At 45.7% G+C, this 20,834-nt stretch overlaps 4 protein-coding genes across 5 annotated transcripts; 2 read left to right on the top strand and 2 right to left on the bottom strand.

The window, feature by feature from the left end:
• Nucleotides 1-235: 235 nt before the first annotated feature.
• On the top strand, nucleotides 236-2,013 carry mrpl40 (mitochondrial ribosomal protein L40). Its single transcript, XM_035436337.1, has 4 exons — nucleotides 236-488; nucleotides 710-793; nucleotides 948-1,103; nucleotides 1,296-2,013. The coding sequence occupies exons 1-4, from the start codon at nucleotides 430-432 to the stop codon at nucleotides 1,603-1,605; spliced, it is 609 nt and encodes a 202-aa protein (XP_035292228.1). The 5' UTR covers nucleotides 236-429; the 3' UTR covers nucleotides 1,606-2,013.
• Nucleotides 1,919-4,167, bottom strand: c10h22orf39 (chromosome 10 C22orf39 homolog). The gene is made up of 3 exons (XM_035436338.1): nucleotides 4,089-4,167; nucleotides 2,842-3,009; nucleotides 1,919-2,372 (listed from the first exon to the last, which is right to left on the bottom strand). Exons 1-3 carry the CDS (start codon nucleotides 4,113-4,115, stop codon nucleotides 2,241-2,243), a joined length of 327 nt encoding a protein of 108 aa, XP_035292229.1. The 5' UTR covers nucleotides 4,116-4,167; the 3' UTR covers nucleotides 1,919-2,240.
• A 687-nt stretch (nucleotides 4,168-4,854) lies between these two features.
• ufd1l (ubiquitin recognition factor in ER associated degradation 1) lies at nucleotides 4,855-10,881 on the bottom strand. Of its 2 annotated transcripts, XM_035436336.1 has the most exons (12): nucleotides 10,724-10,881; nucleotides 10,050-10,182; nucleotides 9,800-9,832; nucleotides 9,576-9,697; nucleotides 8,897-9,027; nucleotides 8,277-8,349; nucleotides 7,930-7,998; nucleotides 7,641-7,709; nucleotides 6,742-6,792; nucleotides 6,087-6,175; nucleotides 5,611-5,692; nucleotides 4,855-5,364 (listed from the first exon to the last, which is right to left on the bottom strand). In XM_035436336.1, the coding sequence occupies exons 1-12, from the start codon at nucleotides 10,724-10,726 to the stop codon at nucleotides 5,290-5,292; spliced, it is 930 nt and encodes a 309-aa protein (XP_035292227.1). In that variant the 5' UTR covers nucleotides 10,727-10,881; the 3' UTR covers nucleotides 4,855-5,289. The 2 variants fall into 2 exon arrangements, with proteins under 2 accessions (XP_035292227.1, XP_035292226.1); XM_035436335.1 differs by lacking the exons at nucleotides 9,576-9,697; nucleotides 9,800-9,832; nucleotides 10,050-10,182; nucleotides 10,724-10,881 and having other exon boundaries at nucleotides 8,897-9,569.
• A 465-nt stretch (nucleotides 10,882-11,346) lies between these two features.
• On the top strand, nucleotides 11,347-19,720 carry cdc45 (CDC45 cell division cycle 45 homolog (S. cerevisiae)). Its single transcript, XM_035436334.1, has 19 exons — nucleotides 11,347-11,397; nucleotides 11,495-11,554; nucleotides 11,664-11,756; nucleotides 11,930-12,067; nucleotides 12,168-12,320; nucleotides 13,079-13,137; nucleotides 14,329-14,377; nucleotides 14,552-14,613; nucleotides 14,935-14,985; nucleotides 15,298-15,417; nucleotides 15,718-15,849; nucleotides 16,037-16,135; nucleotides 16,216-16,377; nucleotides 16,978-17,116; nucleotides 17,743-17,826; nucleotides 17,974-18,092; nucleotides 18,416-18,492; nucleotides 19,284-19,350; nucleotides 19,628-19,720. The coding sequence occupies exons 1-18, from the start codon at nucleotides 11,347-11,349 to the stop codon at nucleotides 19,346-19,348; spliced, it is 1,713 nt and encodes a 570-aa protein (XP_035292225.1). The 3' UTR covers nucleotides 19,349-19,350; nucleotides 19,628-19,720.
• Nucleotides 19,721-20,834: the final 1,114 nt, after the last annotated feature.

Here is a 20,834-nt window from a genome sequence, read left to right as displayed (position 1 = left end):
ATTTCGCTGCTCTTCGTATACATTATGCTTAGGGACACATCACAAGACAGTTATTACCAAACGATGCAAGCAAACAGAACCAATGCAATAATAAAAATGCATAAATGTCCAATCTCGTGGTAGCTTTGGACTATACGTTATTAATGTGGCATACGGATTTGGCACGTACTAAAATTCCACCACTAGTTAGGCAGCTATCGTGAAGTTTTGCTTCAGTCGTGTGGAACTCAACATGCCACGTGTTGTTTTCTGTCGGATAAGGTCGACTGTGGCACAAGGGTTTAACTTGTGGCGAGTGTATGGAATCAAGAGGACAAAAGGTCTTGTAATTCGTGGCTCTGTTAATACGCATCGTTGAAAGTTAATATCATATGCACTGCTGAATTGAGTCTTGACATATCGACGAGCTAGCTAGTTATTCCTGGAAACATGTCCACCCTTGTTTCACGCACGGTGACTAAATTACTCTCCAGACAATGTACAACATGGTGAGTTCTGACGAATTGAACGTTTTGCCAAGTGTAAATATGTATCGCTGTTAGGTTATTTTTGGTGAAGCTCAGTAACTGACTGTAAAGATGTACGGGATGTTATTACGTCTGTGTAGATCGCATGCGAGCACGATACTCGTGCATCCGAGTGCATTGTGACTGCCAGTTACATCGACAGCCGTGATTGCAGTAACCTCTGCTTTTTTGTTTTTGTTTAGCCCATTGACAAGATTTGATGCTCATCTCAGATATAGCCACTGGTTTCCCTCAGTCATGGCCCTTAAGACGTCTCCCCCTTTAAGGTTTGTGTGGAAATGTCGTGTTCCTATAGTAAATCAACGTTCCAAAGTTAGCCATACCTGTTCATTCTATGGAGGAAATCACGGTAAATATTTAAAATGTAAAAATGTTTTTTGGCTTCTACTCTAACCCTCGTTGTAATGTGAAAATAAACAGAGCAGAGCCCACAAAGAAGAAAAAAGTAGACCCAAAGCGCGAGCAACAAAGGAAAGAGCGCCTGAGGAAGAAGATCAAGAGACTGGAGAAAGTCCCCCCTGAGCTCATACCTATCGATGACTTCATCACTCCAGTCAGATACCGCGATGAAACCAGGTGTATATCACAATCTCACCCATCACATAGACCAGGTATATATCACAGACTCACTCATCACACAGACCAGGTATATATCACAGTCTCACTCATCACACAGACCAGGTATATATCACAGTCTCACTCATCACACAGACCTGTCCTTAACTCTGTGACTATCAGTTACAGATTTGTCATCGGTTTGCATTTCAGGGTTCGTACTCCACCACAGCTGCCGTTTGAAGAGAGGGAGCGCAGGGCTCTGCTCCTGAAAGAGTGGTCCAGGTACAAGCAGTCTCAACACGAGGCTGAAATGGAGGCCATCACCCAGGCTTTGGAGGCCCAGAGGGAGGCCCTGGAGGAGCTGAAGCTGGAGTCAGAGGAGCTGTACTGCGCTGCACTCAAACCAGACCCATTACTCCTGCCTCTCCATCAACAAGGGCCGAGCTACACCCCCCCCAAACACAGCTATGAGCCACCCGAAGGCAAATACAATGACATCACCAAAGTCCACGTCCAATAGGGAACACTGACACTCTTCTGCATTTATGTGACCTTTTTTACAGCACAAACAGCATTGAGACCTACATTACATTCCCAGACATATTCAGCCCACTTTGAAGAAACCTTTGCGGTTGCAGAAACATGTGGTTGAAGCTGCAAATGAATGCTTGCAGAAGGCTCAATAGCGTAGGAAGGTTTCAAAGGTGCTCAACAGTGCAAGCCAAAACTTAACAACGTATACTCATCCTTACTGTTCAAGGTGTTCATTTTGATTCAGTAAAAAAAAGAAATGTGACTGTCTCAAATTTGAGAGTAAGGGTAAATTAAGGATGCCTGTTTAAATTGTATTTATTGTTTTGTATGATGTAAAACGCACTGTACACAAGGAGTCTTGTGAAATAAAGAGCCATATATCCTGCAACAATAATTACAGAGACCGTAACCTCAGTCTGAAGTGACCATTAACATGCAAGACATGTGAACTCTGGGGGACTTTACCCTGAAATTGAGAAGCAGAAATTGTTGTACATCGAGTGGAAGAACATTTAAATAAGGGGGTTACATTCACCATGGTCCTTTGCCATTTTGGCTGTCTTGACAAACTGTACAAAAATGAAGTGGATGGGCACACAGGATCTTCAGGTGCGCAAGGATTCATGAGTCCTGGGGCGTGTCCTGGGGGAGAGGCAGGTGCCAGTCTGCCGGAGGTTTCTGCCGGAGTTTCCACACAGGAGCAAACGTCCTCTGCCTGGCCACCCGTGCTCTCTCGCTCTGCTGCAGCAGGGCCTGTAGCAGAGGGACCAGTTATGGGAATGTGCATCAACTGAAACATTCTCCGTCCAAAAGGCTCAATGTACGACACAGTCTTTGCGGTCACAAGCCCACTGGCATTTTCATTTTGGCTCCTTTTAAGGTACTGTTGTAGCGCATGGAGGAGCCTACAGTCTGGTAACAAATCCAGACCACGCTAGTGTCTATTGTGGCACACCGTCACACAAGCCAACACACAACTCACAGCTCACTGGGCACCAGTGATCCCCAATGATTGATTGGGTGCCAGTAATTTCAAACTGAACGCGAAATGTCTTCCTCTGACTTATGTCTGTGTAAGGCCAATTTACAAACCGTGGTGTGACATCACCTGCTTCAGAGGGAAGCGCATGCTTATCTGAACCCTCCTGAGCTGAGAGCAGAGGCTGTGATGGCTGTTTCAGTGTGAGCAACCTGAGCAGTACCAGGGCAGGTGTGTCCTCACCTTAGTCTCAGCACTGGGGCTCTTCTCCCAGTCACAGCAGGCGTAGTAGTCATCCTTCCACTGCTGACAGCTGGGGGTGGAGCCGAAGGTGTAGTAGTGGTGGAAGCGATTCCACAGGCTTCTGCAGTGTCTGAACTCACTCCAGTACTCCTCACAGGACCGAGGAGGCTACGGGACGGAAATAAAGCTTTTCTTTAGGGACAAACTTTAAGAGACAAGCTTTGATCAAATCTAGAAAATAAGATGTATAAATGAGCCCCTCCCATCGGGATATTGAAGGTAAACACCTCCTTAATCACCTGTGATAATAAATATAAAAACCCAATTATCTGTACTACCAACAGAAATGATTTTCTGCACGGGGAGCAATTTAAAAAATAATTTAGTGGGTGAACTGTTGACCATTCCGAAAAGAAAGCAAATCAGCTCTCTGTCCTGTGCTTCAGTAAAGATAAAGGCAGCAAGGGACAAGGTCAGGATTATTTCATACCCGGATCTGCACCTGAAGAAAACTGGCGAAACATGTATGGTGCTTAAAAACGTATATAACCATAACAGCATGACCACAGGCCCAATCTGAATGTTGTGATAAGCACATAATAAAAACGGTTCAAAGCCGACACTACCATTTTGCTATTGTTCTGCAATGTTTCTGCAATCACAGCTTTGTTTCGTCGGGGCCATGCCATAAGGTAGGGAGGCCACACAGCGCATTTTTAATGATAAATCACCATACAGCCAGCAGGAAAACTCAGCAGGCTAACAGGAGAAAAACACTGAAAGAGGTGCAATGACAAAAGATACGAATTAAAACAAGAGTAAAGAGTAACAACAGACAAGAGTAATCTGTATACTCTCGGTATACTGGAACGCCTTTGTCCGACTACGTCAACAATATACAGCTAGCAGGATAACTAGCCAGCCCGTGCGACGCAGTGGGAATTATTATACACTGTTCAAACTTCAACTTCGAAAGGGATTAACGTTACTGTCAAAATGTGTGAGCATTAAGCTAACGAACCACACACACTTAGTGAGTGGATCACGTCCGTGACATGTCACAACATCAAACAGATAGCTGGCATGCTAGTAAGTGAATTATAACACAATGATTAAATGTTTAACTGGTAAGAAGCCATGTAGAAAGTGGGCTACATTCAACTTAACTCCTCTATAGACGTTTACTCCGGAAAGTAACTGTGACTGCCTTAATCATCGTGGTTTTTAAAGGAAAAACCATATCTTACCCTCCAGTGAGCATTAACGCCTGCCATTCCGACAGGAACAACATACAGCAAAGACCATAGAACAACGTGAACTAGCCAATCAACGACTCAGAAAACATGTTAAGTCCTACCTCTTCCTTGAACCATGTGTTGTAGTTCTTCTGGCGCTAATTTGCGGAGTGAAAGCAGGGAGAACAAGGAGCTTCATAAGACTGTTCCATACAAGGGATAACAGCAAAGAGACAGTGCGATTTTATTTCCTTCGAAGGGAACTGAATCTAATCTCTTGTCATTCTGTATTTTCTGACAATATAGGACAGACGTCCGTTTTCTTTTAGTAGCCAATGAGGATGTCTACCAATCACGGAATACGTTGGTACTACGAACGGTAGAATACCGACGGTAATTGGGAAATATTTTATAGCAAAACGTCCGGGGGCTATCACCGTCATAAATGTAGAATTTACTGTTATTGTGAATGTATCCATGTAGATGACTTGTACGTATTTCTTGTGTATTACTTTAAAAGTGGAATACAATAATTATAATGGAAAAATAATAACTGAAATTCACAAAAGAAAGTCGACCCTATATATTAATTCAAACATTTTCTGGTTCATGTAAGCCATGAAAATGTATTTATGTAAGTACTTGCTAAGTTTGTTACTCAAACTTAATAAAATCATTAGATGAATCCTTATCTGAATCTGGGCCCAACAATCACACTGAATAATCTGTTTTGTATGAGTAGAACAAGGGCTATGAAAGCACAGATTTACTCCTCTAGTTTTATTCAAAACACTCATTTATTGTATTGTGTGCATATACAAATAGTACATTTTCCCCTCGTTTTCAGCAATTGGTGATCTGGAATATAAACTTGATAAATAACACCAAAAAAAAAAAAGATTATTTTTTTAAATCCCAAGGCTGCTCCACTTCCTTCAAGGATACAGCTTTTCTCAAACATTTTAATAAACTTACCGGACCAATGCTAACCTTTAAAAATGCAGTCATATTCTCAAAGAAGAACTGCACTGTTCTGAAGGATATAGAGTTGTATTAACAAAAAATGAAAATGAAAATTAATCCGTTAGGTGAGAAAGAAAACGTATTTTGTTTTAGGGTTCTGAGATTACATGAGGAATTTCTTTGTTATTCCATGTAGCGATTGCAGTTGCAGTCTCTGGTCAGCCTGTGCACAGTTGTGTCCGTAGCTTCTCTACGGTTTCCTTCCTTTCTTGCGTAGAGACTGTCCCTCCCCAGAGAAAGCGATGAAACGGCTCATGGTGTCCTCCTGCAAAGCTCACAGACACCAGTCAGTTACTGTCAGTAGAGTCAAAGCACAGACAAGTGCCCCTTATTTACCGACTATTGCAACCAACAAGCATGCAGGTGCTAAACAGGAATGTGCTTCAGGAAAAACATTTAAATATTTAGCAGCTTAAGCTATATTTGCCCTGTGTCATATTCCAGCTGTTGGTTCAAACTTCCAGGTTCGGCTTCTGCTAGATTATTATTTTTACGTCACCGCCATGCATACATCATCAGTCTTCTTGGGCTGAGGTCGTGAATTCCTGATGAAGGAAATCCGCCCGATTTTGTATTCATAGTTGGGAATCCCCCTGCAGAGGAAAAAGGGGCACAGGCTGGGTTCAGGACATTTCACAGCGTTCCCACTGAAACCGTAAAAAACAGCATATGGATGACTTTCCCTTTGTGTGAAATCATTGATGATTCTAAAGAGCTGGATGAGGGAAGGCAGCAGGGGCGCAGGAGAGATTTTTGAAGTGGGGGGGGACCAAACTGTGAGCAAAAGAAAGATCTCAACTTTTAAGCTTATACAACTACCCCGATCCGGGGGGACGAATAGGGGTCCCCACGAAACTGGGGGGGACGTATCCCCCTCGTCCCCCCCGCCATCTGCGCCCCTGGATGGCAGTATATCTCTGACTTTTTCAATGGCACACGAAAACCCTGAGAACAGAAAAAAACATCTGGGGCTCAAGATCTCCAGACCTTCTGATGTCACTGGGATCGAGGGGAGCGGGACTGGGCTCAATGCCTTTCTTCTTGCCATCCAGACGATTTCCCGAGCCAGTGAATGCCTGAGGAGAAAGCAAAATAAACCAATAATGCCAGTTCAGTTAACTGTGAGCTCAGCTATAATACACTTATTATAAACCAGCTCCATCTCCAGTCCAGGAGGACCACGGTGTCTGCAGGTTTAACTGCAGTTCTCATGGGCCACTGTGCCTGCTGGGTTAACTCCAGTCCTGGAGGGGGCGCTGTGCCTGCAGGCGTAACTCCAGTCCTGGAGGGGCCCCCCGCCATAACATCAGTAGAATTCCCTTCCCCTCCCAAAAAAGCCAGTCACTTGTCTTAGCCCTTGTAATGTCTTGTAATTCTATTTATTTAATCATAACATTACTTCTCTCCCTCTTATCTTGCAGGTCTTGAAGAAAGCACCTTGATGGTGACGCGTAATTCATTGTAACCTTGCCCATATCCATCTCTACGGTGTTTGCTTACCATGTGAAATACATTGTTGTAAGTTGCATTGATTATTACACCTGCTATACAGAGTAATTCTTCACATGTAAGATCATCATAGGCTATGTGTAATGCTTTGTCGTGCTTGTGCACTTCAGGGACAAACATATTTTTAACTTACACGGAATCCAAGGTCCATTTCGGCATAACTGCTGGGGTCACCCTCTTCCTCCTGTGGAGGGAATGAGGAAGAAAGATGCTTCATGAAAAATCCAACTAACCGATCTTTGTATGGAATTATGTGGCAGGCTGGCACATGCAGACTGGCACGGGCAGACTGGCATGGGCAGACTGGCACGAGCAGACTGGCACAGGCAGACGGGCACAGGCAGAATGGCACGGGCAGACTGGCATGGGCAGACTGGCACAGGCAGACGGGCACAGGCAGACTGGTACAGGCAGACTGGCACTGGCAGAGTGGCACAGGCAGACTGGTACTAGAGGAGTGGCACGGGCAGACTGGCACAGGCATACTGGCACAGGCAGACGGGCACAGGCAGACTGGTACGGGCAGAATGGCATGGGCAGACTGGCATGGGCAGACTGGCACAGGCAGACTGGCACTGGCAGAGTGGCACAGGCAGACTGGTACTAGAGGAGTGGCACAGGCAGAATGGCACAGGCAGACTGGTACTGGCAGAATGGCACAGGCAGACTGGCACAGGCAGACTGGCACTGGCAGAGTGGCACAGGCAGACTGGTACTAGCAGAGTGGCACAGGCAGAATGGCACAGGCAGACTGGTACTGGCAGAATGGCACAGGCAGACGGCCACAGGCAGACGGGCACAGGCAGAATGGCACGGGCAGACTGGCACAGGCAGACGGGCACAGGCAGAATGGCACGGGCAGACTGGCACAGGCAGACGGGCAAAGGCAGAATGGCACGGGCAGACTGGCACAGGCAGACGGCCACAGGCAGACGGGCACAGGCAGAATGGCATGGGCAGAATGGCACGGGCAGAATGGCACGGGCAGACTGGGACAGGCAGACGGGCACAGGCAGAATGGCAGTGACGTACTGAAGGCTCTTCAGGATGCTGGGAGCGGCGTTCTGGCTCTTTATAACCCAGCGGTGCATCAAAATCCACCTGCATAAAAACACACCCAACGAGGTTTAACCCACAGAACATTCTGTTAAACTCTTTATGTATTTTCATTCATTCTATTTCACTTCACAGCAAGCAGGAGGTCACACTGCTTAGTTCCATTTAAACATTTAGTTTTCTAAAGAATAATCTTCCTCTTTCTCCATAGTTAGGACTATTTGACACATATTTTATTTGTAAGTGACATAATCTGTGTACTTACATTCATATCACACTCAATGATGGATACTGCCTTATCTGGCTTGGTCTCCATAACCCGCAGTTCATAGATCTAAACAGAGAATGGGTTAGGGGTTTGGGTGTGAGACACACAGATACCAGCACAAAAGCCTTATGTTCTCTGAAAAACAATTTTCCAAACCACTCCACTCCTGAACTGCAGAACAGTATGAAAACTGGTCTGTACAATGACCGTGATTAAAGAAAGGTCCTTGCGAATTTCAGAAAACCATTTCCATGGCCAGGGATTGTACTCCATCTGCCCATCAATGATACCATCTTTGGGGTGCTACCTCCTCCCCATTTCTTCCACTCGCAACGCAACAATACCTTTTCATTGTAGTTTATTGCAATAACATCCCCAGTGGTCAGGCATGCAAAGTTTCTTAATGCATTTTCCAATCTACAGATGCACAAGTTATGGAATAACACTGAAGCAGCAAACAGAAGAACAAGCATCACCCTAGAAACTCAGACAATGACATATCAGAATTACATAAGCATGAACACACATACTTGTACGTACTGGTAATTCTAAATAAATGAAACAAATGCTGAATTACAACCAAACAGTGGGTGGTTTTAAAACATTCTTAGTATAATGGAAAGACTAACGCTCAGTAACTACCTATCCAGTAGTCCACAGTAATCTGGGGTTAATCCCTAGTGGGGCACCATTTCTGTGCTTAACCTGTTGTGCTATGCTTCAGTAAGAATCCAGCTGCCTAAATGTGTAACATGTAGTGTTGAGTGAGGTTGCTGCTTTAGACGTGTTAGGCATTAGTGTTGAGTGAGGTAGCTGCTTTAGATGTATTAGGCATTAGTGTGGAGTGAGGTAGCTGCTTTAGATGTGTTAGGCATTAGTGTTGAGTGAGGTAGCTGCTTTAGACATGGGGTAATAGTTAATGGTTTCAATGCTCATATCATTCAAGAAGCTGAGAAAAGGATACACTGCTTTGGGGTTGGTGATGTCCAGGAAATCTGGACTCTGGGGCTGGAATTTGGAGTATGTGGCCACCATGAGGTTAACACTTTCCACCTGCACCAGTCCACCCTCTTCCAGCAGCAGGTTCTGCATCATCTGTGGGGGAAAATGTGACACAGAAGAACCAGCAGTGTGCACATCCATCATAGTTACAGGTACACAACAAAAATATGTTGGTAATGTGTAGAAATAGCATCCACAAGCTGTGGCCGGCAGTAAATCGTGCCCGTTTACTGCAATAGCTGCAATGCTCTTCCTAGGTCCTGTTCTACTGCGTGAGCAGCCATGCTTCCACCACACCAGTCTGTCAGGTTCCCGGTAGAGACCGGACTGAAAGCACCTTGAAGCTGAGGTACAGGCTGTGAGTGTGTGGCTATGTGCACATGCACAGGGGCGTAAGAAAGGCTTTATCGCTCCCACATTAAGCGATGAATAACATGCTGGATAACATGTTTCCATCATACAACAAATAATGAAAAGTCATCATATCACAAACAAATTCAAGGACTTGAATTAAAAAATTATGCTCAACAACAATAATGCTTGCAACCTCAAAAAGCTACCAGAGATGTGACAAACCATGTTGATAATGTGAAACACAATTTATGCACTTGAGAAATCTGCAGTGAAACTGTGCCGCTCACCCAGTGAGGAAGGTAGCAAATTCCTTCATCAGCAACAAACTCCAACACACCGCAGTGAGTCATCCGATCTGAGTTCTTATTGGTCAGCTTGAACAACATTGGATATGTGATGTTAAGACGGCCTGCAATAGAAAGGATCAGATCGTATGTCATTTGTGATTATAAATTCAAAACCATATTAGAAAGCAAACGTTAACCTGAGATGTCAAGCTCTGTATACTTACTGAGCTGGTCAAGTGCAGAAGGGGGCATGATGACTGAAACGAAGAAAGATCATGTCTGCAGGAGTATTACTTGCACAAACACAGTGGCTGGCACTACATGCAGAAGGACTGTATTCAAGATATAAAACAAAATTCCCTAAAATACCATGCAACAATAACATAGCGCACTGATTTCATATCATACATCACAATCAATAGTCAACTCAATTGTTTCTGCGCGGTACAAATAGCTGTAAGACAAAGGCAGTACTTTTTCCTCCCTTTTCCACATCAGATCGGTCATTGGGTCCAGCCAGCATGGACACAGAGTAGCAACGGTATTGCGTGGAGAAACGGTTTTGGAAAGCCCGCGGAATTGGGTGGTCAAACATGTTGAAGGAGAACTGTCAAATTAAGAGAAAACATTATCAATAAAAACATATTGCATCCAAAAGCACGAACGTGAATTAAGTTCGCTATTAAGCAACTTCTCAACTACCTAATGACAGCTAGGCACATGTTGTGTCAAGCAGGCTTTTCGCAAACAGACATTTCTTTTCATTTTTGTAAAAATATGTTAGAACGTTAAATGTTAGTACGTTCAATTAGCTTCCGAGCTAGGTGAGTAGGTGGACTGTAGCTAGGCTGGCTAAACAACCCCAATCGATTAAGACTAACATCAGCAATGGCACAAAATATCGATAGCGAGCTATCCTGCCTAGAATCCGTCCAGGTTCGATCACCTAGTTTTCTATTTATCACTTCACCAAACTTGCAAAATGACCGCTTGATTTTTATGTAATGCAAAGTTAGCTAGCCAGCTAACGATACATTTTTGTCAACGGTGACAGTGCATCTTTTTCTTTATTAGTTCTTCGCGACAATACAAACTATACCTGTTAAACTTTGTACACCGGTATAATAATTCTATAATTAAGCACATACCATGTTGAAAAGTTAATTACGTGTAATGAACAATGTAATTAACGAGTAACTGTGGTAGTCAGATCCTCCGTCCCTCCTGAAACCAGCTCTATCACACTGTCAGGAATGCGAAGCTAAAGATACTGCCACCTTACGGAGCGCCTGCGCTCTGCAGTTTGCAGGAAGCTGTCCGAGACGCAAGGAAATGACGACAAAGACATAACAAACTAGGCATAGCCAATCATAACAGACAAGCACAAAATCCCCCTCCAAATTTTTGCTCAGAGTTTCACACGATTGGTTTAAACGTTTGTTTTTGGTCGACCATGCACTACAGAAATGTATTCAATTGGATAGATTAATACCTTCTTTGTACCACAATAGGTCACATAATTGACAAAGCGGTTTCCCATTGGTTATTTTTATTTAGTTTAAGCCAATGTGAACATAAGTAAATTTGGCGCCAGAGTTTTAACAAGAAGTGTCCAGCTAGCTACCAGCGGACGTAAAGTGGTAACATGTTATAGCGTTTTTATTCTTCGTTTGGCGTTTATTTTACACAAAGAAATTACGAGTACCGAGTCGTTATCAATTTAAACTAACTTGTATCCAAAGGCTTAAACAGTGAACGAAGATAAGCAGACATGTTTGTGACTGATATTCGGAAAGAATTTTATGACGTTGTTGTCAACCAGGTGAGTGCTGTGTTCAGTAATTAATAAACGTTGGCAAATGTACTCCGCTTGTTTTGTGAGGTTTAATATTTTCCCCCACAATTTTCCTTGTTTATAGCGGGTCGCGCTCTTGGTATCGTCAGATATCGACGCTCTGTGTGCGTGCAAAATATTGCAAGTAAGATTGGTGTCCTTCTTTTACACTGGCCATAACGTTATTTATATTTTATTCTATTTAACTCACTAGTAGTAAAACTGATATAGGAAATAACATTTCCATTGCACAGGCCTTATTCCACTGTGACCAAGTTCAGTACACCCTGGTGCCGGTGACAGGCTGGCAGGACTTGGAAACTGCGTTCCTGGAGCACAAGGAGCAGGTAAAGTTAATGTAGCCTACTGTCCTACCGCGTCTCTTCCGCTGCGGTGTCTTGCAGTAGCTTGCACAGTTAGCTGCTTATTTATTTCTGGTCTTATTTCCATTCGTTTACCTATGACCTGATTGAGCGCGTGTTCTGTGGCGCTGTGATATCACATTCCTGCTTCATTACAGTTCAGCTATTTCCTGTTGATCAACTGCGGAGCGAATGTTGACCTGCTGGAGACGCTGCAGCCTGACGATGACTCTGTTTTCTTCATCTGCGACACGCATCGGCCGGTGGACGTGGTGAACGTGTATAATGACACACAGGTAGAAGAGGCAGCAATGCACCGAGGAAGTTTATGGGTTGTGGGACCGTAAGCAGCACAAGTTTAATCACTTCATTGAAACTGCCGACCCTTCTACACAGATTAAGTTGCTCATCAAGCAAGATGACGACCTAGGTGTCCCTGCCTATGATGATATCTTCAGAGACGAGGAGGAAGAGGAGGAAGGGGAAGATTCTGGAAATGAGAGCGATGGTGGCTCAGAGCCTTCTGGGAAAAGGAGGCGTTTTGATGAGGTGGGCGCAGGTTTGCGACGGGGCGGCACTGCTGTGTTTAAGCCATCCTGTTGTCTTCATATTATGTCTTGAATTGAATTGAATTTTAAGCTCTAAATCAATATTTTTCAACCAGGCTCCCATCAATTATTTGATGAATAACAGTTTTCCAACTTCCCAGTCCAGAAAGGCTGTATGTTGTCAGTCTTTACCACTTGTTTTACTACAGAAGTGACCCTAACCCTACGGAACACATCATAATAGTTTTTTTGTTTGTTTTTTGCTGTAATTGATGTTGTGCCACTTAACTTTGATTATGACTTCTGATTTCATAACTGCAGGGTAAAAAAGACTTGAGACCATCTTTGTACCCTGATTGTGTACCGCTTTTATAAAAAAAACTGGTTGGGTCACTCCAGGGAAGGTCATCAAATTTCAAGCTGAATAAATTAAATTTCAAGGGTTTTCATTGCTTTTAAGCTCAGGTCAGTGAATGCGCTGTGCTGTTGAACGCGCTGTGCGGTGCTGTTGAACGCGCTGTGCGGTCCGGTTGAATGCACTGTGCGGTTGAACGCGCTGTGTGGTTCTGTTGAACTCGCTGTGCTGTTGTACACCCTGTGCTGTTGAATGCGCTGTGCTGTTGTACACCCTGTGCGGTTGAACGCGCTGTGTGGTTCTGTTGAATGCGCTGTGCTGTTGTACACCCTGTGCTGTTGAACGCGCTGTGCGGTGCTGTTGAATGCGCTGTGTGGTTAAATGGTCGTGTTCGTCTGCCGTAGGGCGCTTTGGAGAGGAGGATTGAGCGGCAGAGGGAGCGACGCAGTTGGGAAGCCCGGAGGTAAGCGGCTCACTGCATAACAGTCTGACTGAATCGCCCGCTGCATAAGAATCTGACTGAATCACTCGCTGGGTAAGAATCTGACTGAATCACTCGCTGGGTAACAGTCTGACTGAATCACTCGCTGTGTAACAGTCTGACTGAATCACTCGCTGGGTAACAGTCTGACTGAATCACTCGCTGGGTAACAGTCTGACTGAATCACTCGCTGGGTAACAGTCTGACTGAATCACTCGCTGCGGTGTGATTGAATCACTCGCTGGGTAACAGTCTGACTGAATCACTCGCTGGGTAACAGTCTGACTGAATCACTCGCCGTGTAACAGCCTGACTGAATCACTCGCTGTGTAACAGTTTGACTGAATCACTCGCCGTGTAACAGCCTGACTGAATCACTTGCTGTGTAACAGCCTGACTGAATCATTCGCTGCGTAACAGTCTGACTGAATCACTCGCTGCGGTGTGATTGAATCACTCGCTGTGTAACAGCCTGACTGAATCACTCGCTGTGTAACAGTCTGACTGAATCACTCGCTGCGGTGTGATTGAATCACTCGCCGTGTAACAGTCTGACTGAATCACTCACTGTGGTGTGATTGAATCACTCACTGTGTAACAGCCTGACTGAATCACTCACTGTGTAACAGCCTGACTGAATCACTCGCTGTGTAACAGTCTGACTGAATCACTCGCTGCGTAGCAGTCTGACTGAATCACTCGCTGCGTAGCAGTCTGACTGAATCACTCGCTGTGTAACAGTCTGACTGAATCACTCGCTGCGTAGCAGTCTGACTGAATCACTCGCTGCGTAGCAGTCTGACTGAATCACTCGCTGCGTAGCAGTCTGACTGAATCACTCGCTGCGTAGCAGTCTGACTGAATCACTCGCTGCGTAGCAGTCTGACTGAATCACTCGCTGCGTAGCAGTCTGACTGAATCACTCGCTGCGTAGCAGTCTGACTGAATCACTCGCTGCGTAGCAGTCTGACTGAATCACTCGCTGCGTAGCAGTCTGACTGAATCACTCGCTGCGTAGCAGTCTGACTGAATCACTCGCTGCGTAACAGTCTGACTGAATCACTCGCTGTGTAGCAGTCTGACTGAATCACTCGCTGTGTAACAGTCTGACTGAATCGCGTGAGTGTTCACTCGCTGTGTAACGATCTGATGATGCAATTTTGTTTCGTTTAGGAGGGAGATCTTATTTGAATATGAACAATACGAGTATCACGGAACTTCTGTGAGTATTGCTTGATCTTTAATCGTTCTGTTGTGCTTACTTAAATGGAGATGGATGACCATGTGAAATGCATTTTTGTAAGTTGCTTTGGCTGAAAGTATCTTTTAAATGGCTTAATTATGAATGGATATGATGGGGAAAGATCTTTCTCTGAAAACTTCCTGTATTTTCTAGTCTGCCATGGTGTTATTTGAGCTTGCATGGGTCATGACTAAGGATACCAAAGATATGCTGTGGTAAGTGAGAATCTGTGATTCTCATTCTCATTTTTATTCATATTGTAAGTCATCATTATTCAGGAACACAGTGTGACCAGAATCTGGAACCAGTGTTTTTAGCCTTTGGATAGAATGAGCTGTGGTGAGATGTAATGATAGACATGCAAAGTTAACTATACAGACCAGCACCCCTTCTGTAAGGCTAAGCTTGTGAAGCCCCTGGAAGTAAGCCAGTACTGCGCGTGTTGAGGGCAATGCATTGGAGCTCCATTAAAGTGAATGTACTGGATTTAATGAACTGTGCTTCTGTATTCTTTAATTGTACTTTTCCTCTTACAGGTGGGCCATTATTGGGCTGGTGGATCAGTGGGTGCATGATAAAATCACTCAGTAAGAATCTCCCATTTATACACTCCTCAGGCTAACTGTCAGTAGTGGGTTAATTACTTTGAATCCTGGCAATGTTCCAAAAAGTGCATTTTACATGTTCAGCAATTAGACGGGAAGTCATTTTTACCAGCGTGTTACAGGCTGTTACCAACTATCTAAGCACCGAAAAGAAACTAGATTGAAATGTGTGTGTGTTCTCCATCTTGACTGCACGGTCTGGCTGCCTTCCATGCACTATAACAATTTTTTTCTGGTTCTTTTTCTAACTTCTGAATAACACCTGATTGGTTGCGATGGTTCTCTGTCCTGCAGTATGAAGTATGTAACTGATGTAGCCAAACTGCAGCGTCACGTCTCGCGACACAACCACCACAATGAAGATGAGGAGAACTCCCTGTCCATCGACTGCATGAGGATCTCCTTTGAGTACGAGTATCCTTCCAGGCCTGGTCCAGGCTGTGTATGAGTATCCTATGGTCCTGGTCCAGGCTGTGTATGAGTATCCTATGGTCCTGGTCCAGGCTGTGTATGAGTATCCTATGGTCCTGGTCCAGGCTGTGCATGAGTATCCTACAGGCCTGGTCCAGGCTGTGCATGAGTATCCTACAGGCCTGGTCCAGGCTGTGTATGAGTATCCTACAGGCCTGGTCCAGGCTGTGTATGAGTATCCTACAGGCCTGGTCCAGGCTGTGTATGAGTATCCTACAGGCCTGACCTTAACTCCCTGTGCAGTCTGCGTTTAGCCCTCTATCAGCACTGGTCTCTGTACGAGAGCATTTGCAACTCCTGCTACACCTCCTCCTGCTTCAAACTCTGGTCTATGCATGGCCAGAAGAAGCTGCAGGAGTTCCTTGCTGACATGGGGTGCGTCATTCCTCTTAGCAACCTAACACTCCACATATGTACATCATTGTGATTAATGCTTTCCAGCTGGTTACAGTGAATGCACTAAAAGTAGCATGCTCTTTGGTTCTTAGTGTCTAAAGCAATTTGATCTTAGAAGCCATATTTGAGCAGCTGAATGAGGATAACCGTGCATTTCCTTTTCCAGCCTTCCCCTTAAGCAGGTCAGGCAGAAGTTCAGCTCCATGGACATGTCCATCAAAGAGAACTTGCGGGAGGTCATAGAAGAATCTTCCAGTAAATACGGGTAAGAGCAGGGCTTACCCAGACTGCCTCACGCAGCACTCTGTCAGTGTCATCGCAGGTAAATCTCACCTGTGCCAACAGAATGAGAGATATCCGCATCCAGACATTCGGAGTCCATTTCGGCTTCAAGAACAAGTTCCTGGCCAGTGATGTGGTGCATGGTGCTGCCGCCCTGCTGGAGAACGTAGAGAAGGATGAGAGCGGCAGCGACAACTTTATCAAGGCTCTGGACTGCCTCTCCAGGTACAGCGCTGGGGATGTGGCTCTGAGTGTAATGTAATGTAATGAGAGTGTGGGTCAGTCGATCAACAAGGTTTTTGGTATGGGTGGGGTTTGTTGGTTTGAGCGGTGGTTGGTATGGGTGGGGTTTGTTGGTTTGAATGGTGGTTGGTCAGGATGGTTTGTTGGTTTGAGCTGTGGTTGGTAAGGATGGTTTGTTGGTCTGAGCGGTGGTTGGTATGGGTGAGGTCTGTTGGTTTGAGTGGTGGTTGGTAAGGATGGTTTGTTGGTTTGAGTGGTAGTTGGTATCGGTGTGGTTTGTTGGTTTGAGTGGTGGTTGGTATGGGTGAGGTCTGTTGGTTTGAGCGGTGGTTGGTAAGGATGGTTTGTTGGTTTGAGCGGTGGTTGGTAAGGATGGTTTGTTGGTTTGAGCTGTGGTTGGTATGGGTGTGGTTTGTTGGTTTGAGTGGTGGTTGGTATGGGTGAGGTCTGTTGGTTTGAGCGGTGGTTGGTAAGGATGGTTTGTTGGTTTGAGCTGTGGTTGGTATGGGTGTGGTTTGTTGGTTTGAGGGTTGTGGGCGTGTCTTGTGGCTGTTTTAGATTTTGTGACTCTGCTTCCTGTAGGAGTAATATAGATCGCCTGCACCGGGGCATCGATTTAGCCAAGAAGAAGCTGATGGCTATCCAGCAGACTGTGGCCAGCTGCATCTGTACCAACCTCATCCTTTCCCAGGGACCTTTCCTGTACTGCTACCTGATGGAGGTGAGCCTGTCTGTGGTGATTTTGATCCTGAATGGTAGAATACTGAGGACCTCCAGCATATGGCTGTGCTGTTAATGCCTGATAAGTAATCTAATTATGTGGTTCCCTTGCCCTGTGGAAGCCTTTCCTGTGCTGTTGCACTGAAGTGAATATCAGGGGAATATCCAGGCCTGAGTGTAGGATAAGGTGAGGGGTTTGGGCTTGTAGGGTAAGGTGAGGGGTTTGGGCTTGTAGGGTAAGGTGAGGGGTTTGGGCCCGTAGTGTGAGGTGAGGGGGTTTGGGCCCGTAGTGTGAGGTGAGGGGGTTTGGGCCCGTAGTGTGAGGTGAGGGGTTTGGGCCCGTAGTGTGAGGTGAGGGGGTTTGGGCCCGTAGTGTGAGGTGAGGAGGTTTGGGCCCGTAGTGTGAGGTGAGGGGGTTTGGGTCCGTAGTGTGAGGTGAGGGGGTTTGGGTCCGTAGTGTGAGGTGAGGGGGTTTGGGTCCGTAGTGTGAGGTGAGGGGGTTTGGGCCCGTAGTGTGAGGTGAGGGGGTTTGGGTCTGTAGAGTAAGGTGAGGGGTTTGGGCCCGTAGTGTGAGGTGAGGGGGTTTGGGTCTGCTCTGGGGGTGAACGTGCCCGTTTGCAACTGCAGGGGACCCCAGATGTGAGGCTGTTCTCCAAGCCCATGGCTCTGCTGCTGCTCAGCAAGTACCTGCTGAAGGCCTTTGTTCGCTCGGTGAGTTCCACCATCGTGTGTGTCAGCCGTCATTTTACCCCCAACGCCTGCTTGTTCATTTCACTCTAAACACAGATGTAAATACCTTCTGGATAATGCTGTCTCCAAATGTCTGCCAGCTAAACATGGGCCTGCCTTTCTTCATAGACTAGGAACAAGCGTTGCAGGCTACTCCCACTGGTCATGGCCGCTCCTCTGGACGTGGAGAAGGGGACAGTCATAGTGCTCGGGATTCCACCAGAGTCTGAGACGTCTGACAAAAAGAAGTAAGGTGTCGCTGTGTATGTCAGCCATGACTGTAGACCCCTCCGTTTCTCTCTGTTCACAGCTTGGTTACTGTTGCTGTGGGGAAAACGGGAGAGGTGCTGCAGTGGGAAAGCTCACTAGAGAATGTACAGAACAGGAGCACAGGCTCAGTGTGAGCTCTAACAGGAGCACAGGCTCAGTGTGAGCTCTGACAGGAGCACAGGCTCAGTGTGAGCTCTGACAGGAGCACAGGCTCAGTGTGAGCTCTGACAGGAGCACAGGCTCAGTGCGAGCTCTGACAGGAGCACAGGCAGGGCATTGTGTAACGCAGTTGGCTCTGTAGTTTTTTTGGCAGGGCGTTTGAGAAGGCTGCAGAGAGCACCAGCTCCAGGACGTTACACGACAACTTCGATATGTCCAGTGAGTAAGCGGATTACCTTCATCTTCAGTTGCAGTTTTATTACTATAATGCTGGAGGAGTCATGGAGGTTCTTAAATGGAAAAATATATAACCTTTTAACTGAAGTACTTGTGTTCACTTCCATATTTCACAAATGGCATATTTTAGACGTTAAAATAAATGTAACCTGTTTTTACAAGGTCATTATAACTGTTCTGATTACTGTCTGTTGTACTGTGGTGCATTTTATATGTAAGATGGCCACTGTGGGACATAGGGGGGTCTGTGACCTTGCCCCTGTAGAGCTTTAGTTTCTCCCTAAAATTGGCTACAAATTCAGACCCATGGCCAGTGTAGGGGGGTGTGAGTTTAGTCATGTTGGGAACCACTGTGGTGTGAAACCATATTTTCTGTAACAAGCAAATTATTTATTCCAAAAGGCTCCAGTAGATGGCAGCCTACTCTCAGAACTTCCAGCTTGCCTGAGAGGAGGTGTCTGAACTTCTGATCTGATTACTCACAAATGCGGTTTCATAAAATGAACAGAAATAATGGTTACCAGAAAGCATGTGTTGTGTGTGAATGGGTATGGGTTTGGGTTAGGGTTTGGGTTCAGGGTTGGGTTAGGGTTTGGGTTTAGGGTTGGGTTGGGTTCAGGGTTGGGTTAGGGTATTGGGTTGGGTTCAGGGTTGGGTTGGGTTCAGGGTTGGGTTAGGGTTTAGGGTTGGGTTAGGTTTGGGTTCAGGGTTAGGGTTAGGGTTAGTGTCAGCCTGAGCTAAAGCTTGTTTCCCTGCTTCTTGTCCCGCTCCAGTTATTGAGCTGAAGATGGAGGACAGGAGCAAGTTTCTGGATGCACTGGTCACCCTGCTGTCCTGAAGGTGAGGCACCGTCGCAGGCTATGCCCGCCCGCAGCCAGGCCAGAGTTTATTTCAGCTCAGCCCTGCAGTGTCTGCTGGAGTGAATCACAGCAGCAAAATGCAGCTCTTACTGCAGCTTTAGTGTTCCTGAACACTGCTGCAGTCACTGCACACGCTCCACTGAGCTGCAGCTTTAGTGCACCTAACCCTGCAGAAAACATCCGCTTCACATGGTGTTATGTGTTCATTGCTCTGGTGTTGGTGGTCTAATGTAATATTTGTTTCTCCTTTCTTTCAGGTCTTTGTTCTGGAAAGTTTGTCTGTTTATTTTTGTGTTTTTATTTTTGTGTTTGTGTGGGGTTGTTTTTTTTCCCATTTTTAATCTGTTTGTGTTCTGTAAATAGTGATTTTTTTTAAATTGTCATGTTACAAATGTTTGAATAAATGATTTTATTAACCCAGAAATCTTTTCTCACTCTACATACATTAAGATTACAGATGTGTCCATCCCGGGCTCTGTTCTTAGGTCACGTGTGGAGCTTGCGCAGCTGGGTGTTTGCTGTAGGTTTGTGTGCAGCTGGGTGTTGCTCTAGATTTGTGCGTAGCTGGGTGTCGCTGTAGGTTTGTGCGTAGCTGGGTGTTGCTCTACGTTTGTGCGTAGCTGGGTGTTGTTCTAGGTTCATGCATAGCTGGGTGTTGCTGTTTGTTTGTGTGTAGCTGGGTGTTTGCTGTTCGTTTGTGTGTAGCTGGGTGTTTGCTGTAGGTTTGTGCGTAGCTGGGTGTTGCTGTTCGTTTGTGTGTAGCTGGGTGTTGTTGTAGGTTTGTGCGTAGCTGGGTGTAGCTGTAGGTTTGTGCGTAGCTGGGTGTTGCTGTAGGTTTGTGCGTAGCTGGGTGTAGCTGTAGATTTGTGCGTAGCTGGGTGTTGTTGTAGGTTTGTGCGTAGCTGGGTGTAGCTGTAGGTTTGTGTGCAGCTGGGTGTTGTTCTAGGTTTGTGCATAGCTGGGTGTTGCTGGTGAGGGTGAAGGCTGTTGTATCATTCCTAGGCATTCTTACCCAAGTGCTGTAGGTGCTACCTGTTTGGTGGTTTGTTACTTGTTTGCTGTTATAAAGTTCTTATGCCGACTCCTCATGGATTGACCCAGCTGAGACCACCAGAGAGCTGGTGACTTTCCAGAACCTCTCATTTCTCTTTCACTTCATCCAAAATCATTTCAGTTCACTCAGAGAACCAGAGAGTAATGCCTAATAATATGAGCAAACTGTGGAACTGCAGGCGGATGGACACGTCCACAGCACTGCAGCAGGCTGAGACGGTGAACTGCTTTTGTGTGTAATGTGCTGTATGGCATTGGGTTGAGGGGAAATTAGCCTGTTATTAATATTCTAGCGTCTGCAGAATGGGTTTCTGCTAAATCTCCTAAATATTCCATTATTCCTGCTGATTTGCCCTGGTCCTTGAAGAGGGCCATGTCTACCGTGCTATGTAAAGTGTGCACGTATATGAC

The sequence above is a fragment of the Anguilla anguilla genome, chromosome 10 (genome assembly GCF_013347855.1).
Source record: "Anguilla anguilla isolate fAngAng1 chromosome 10, fAngAng1.pri, whole genome shotgun sequence".
In the NCBI taxonomy this organism is placed as follows: domain Eukaryota; kingdom Metazoa; phylum Chordata; class Actinopteri; order Anguilliformes; family Anguillidae; genus Anguilla; species Anguilla anguilla.
This window is presented reverse-complemented; position numbering and strand designations above follow the sequence as displayed.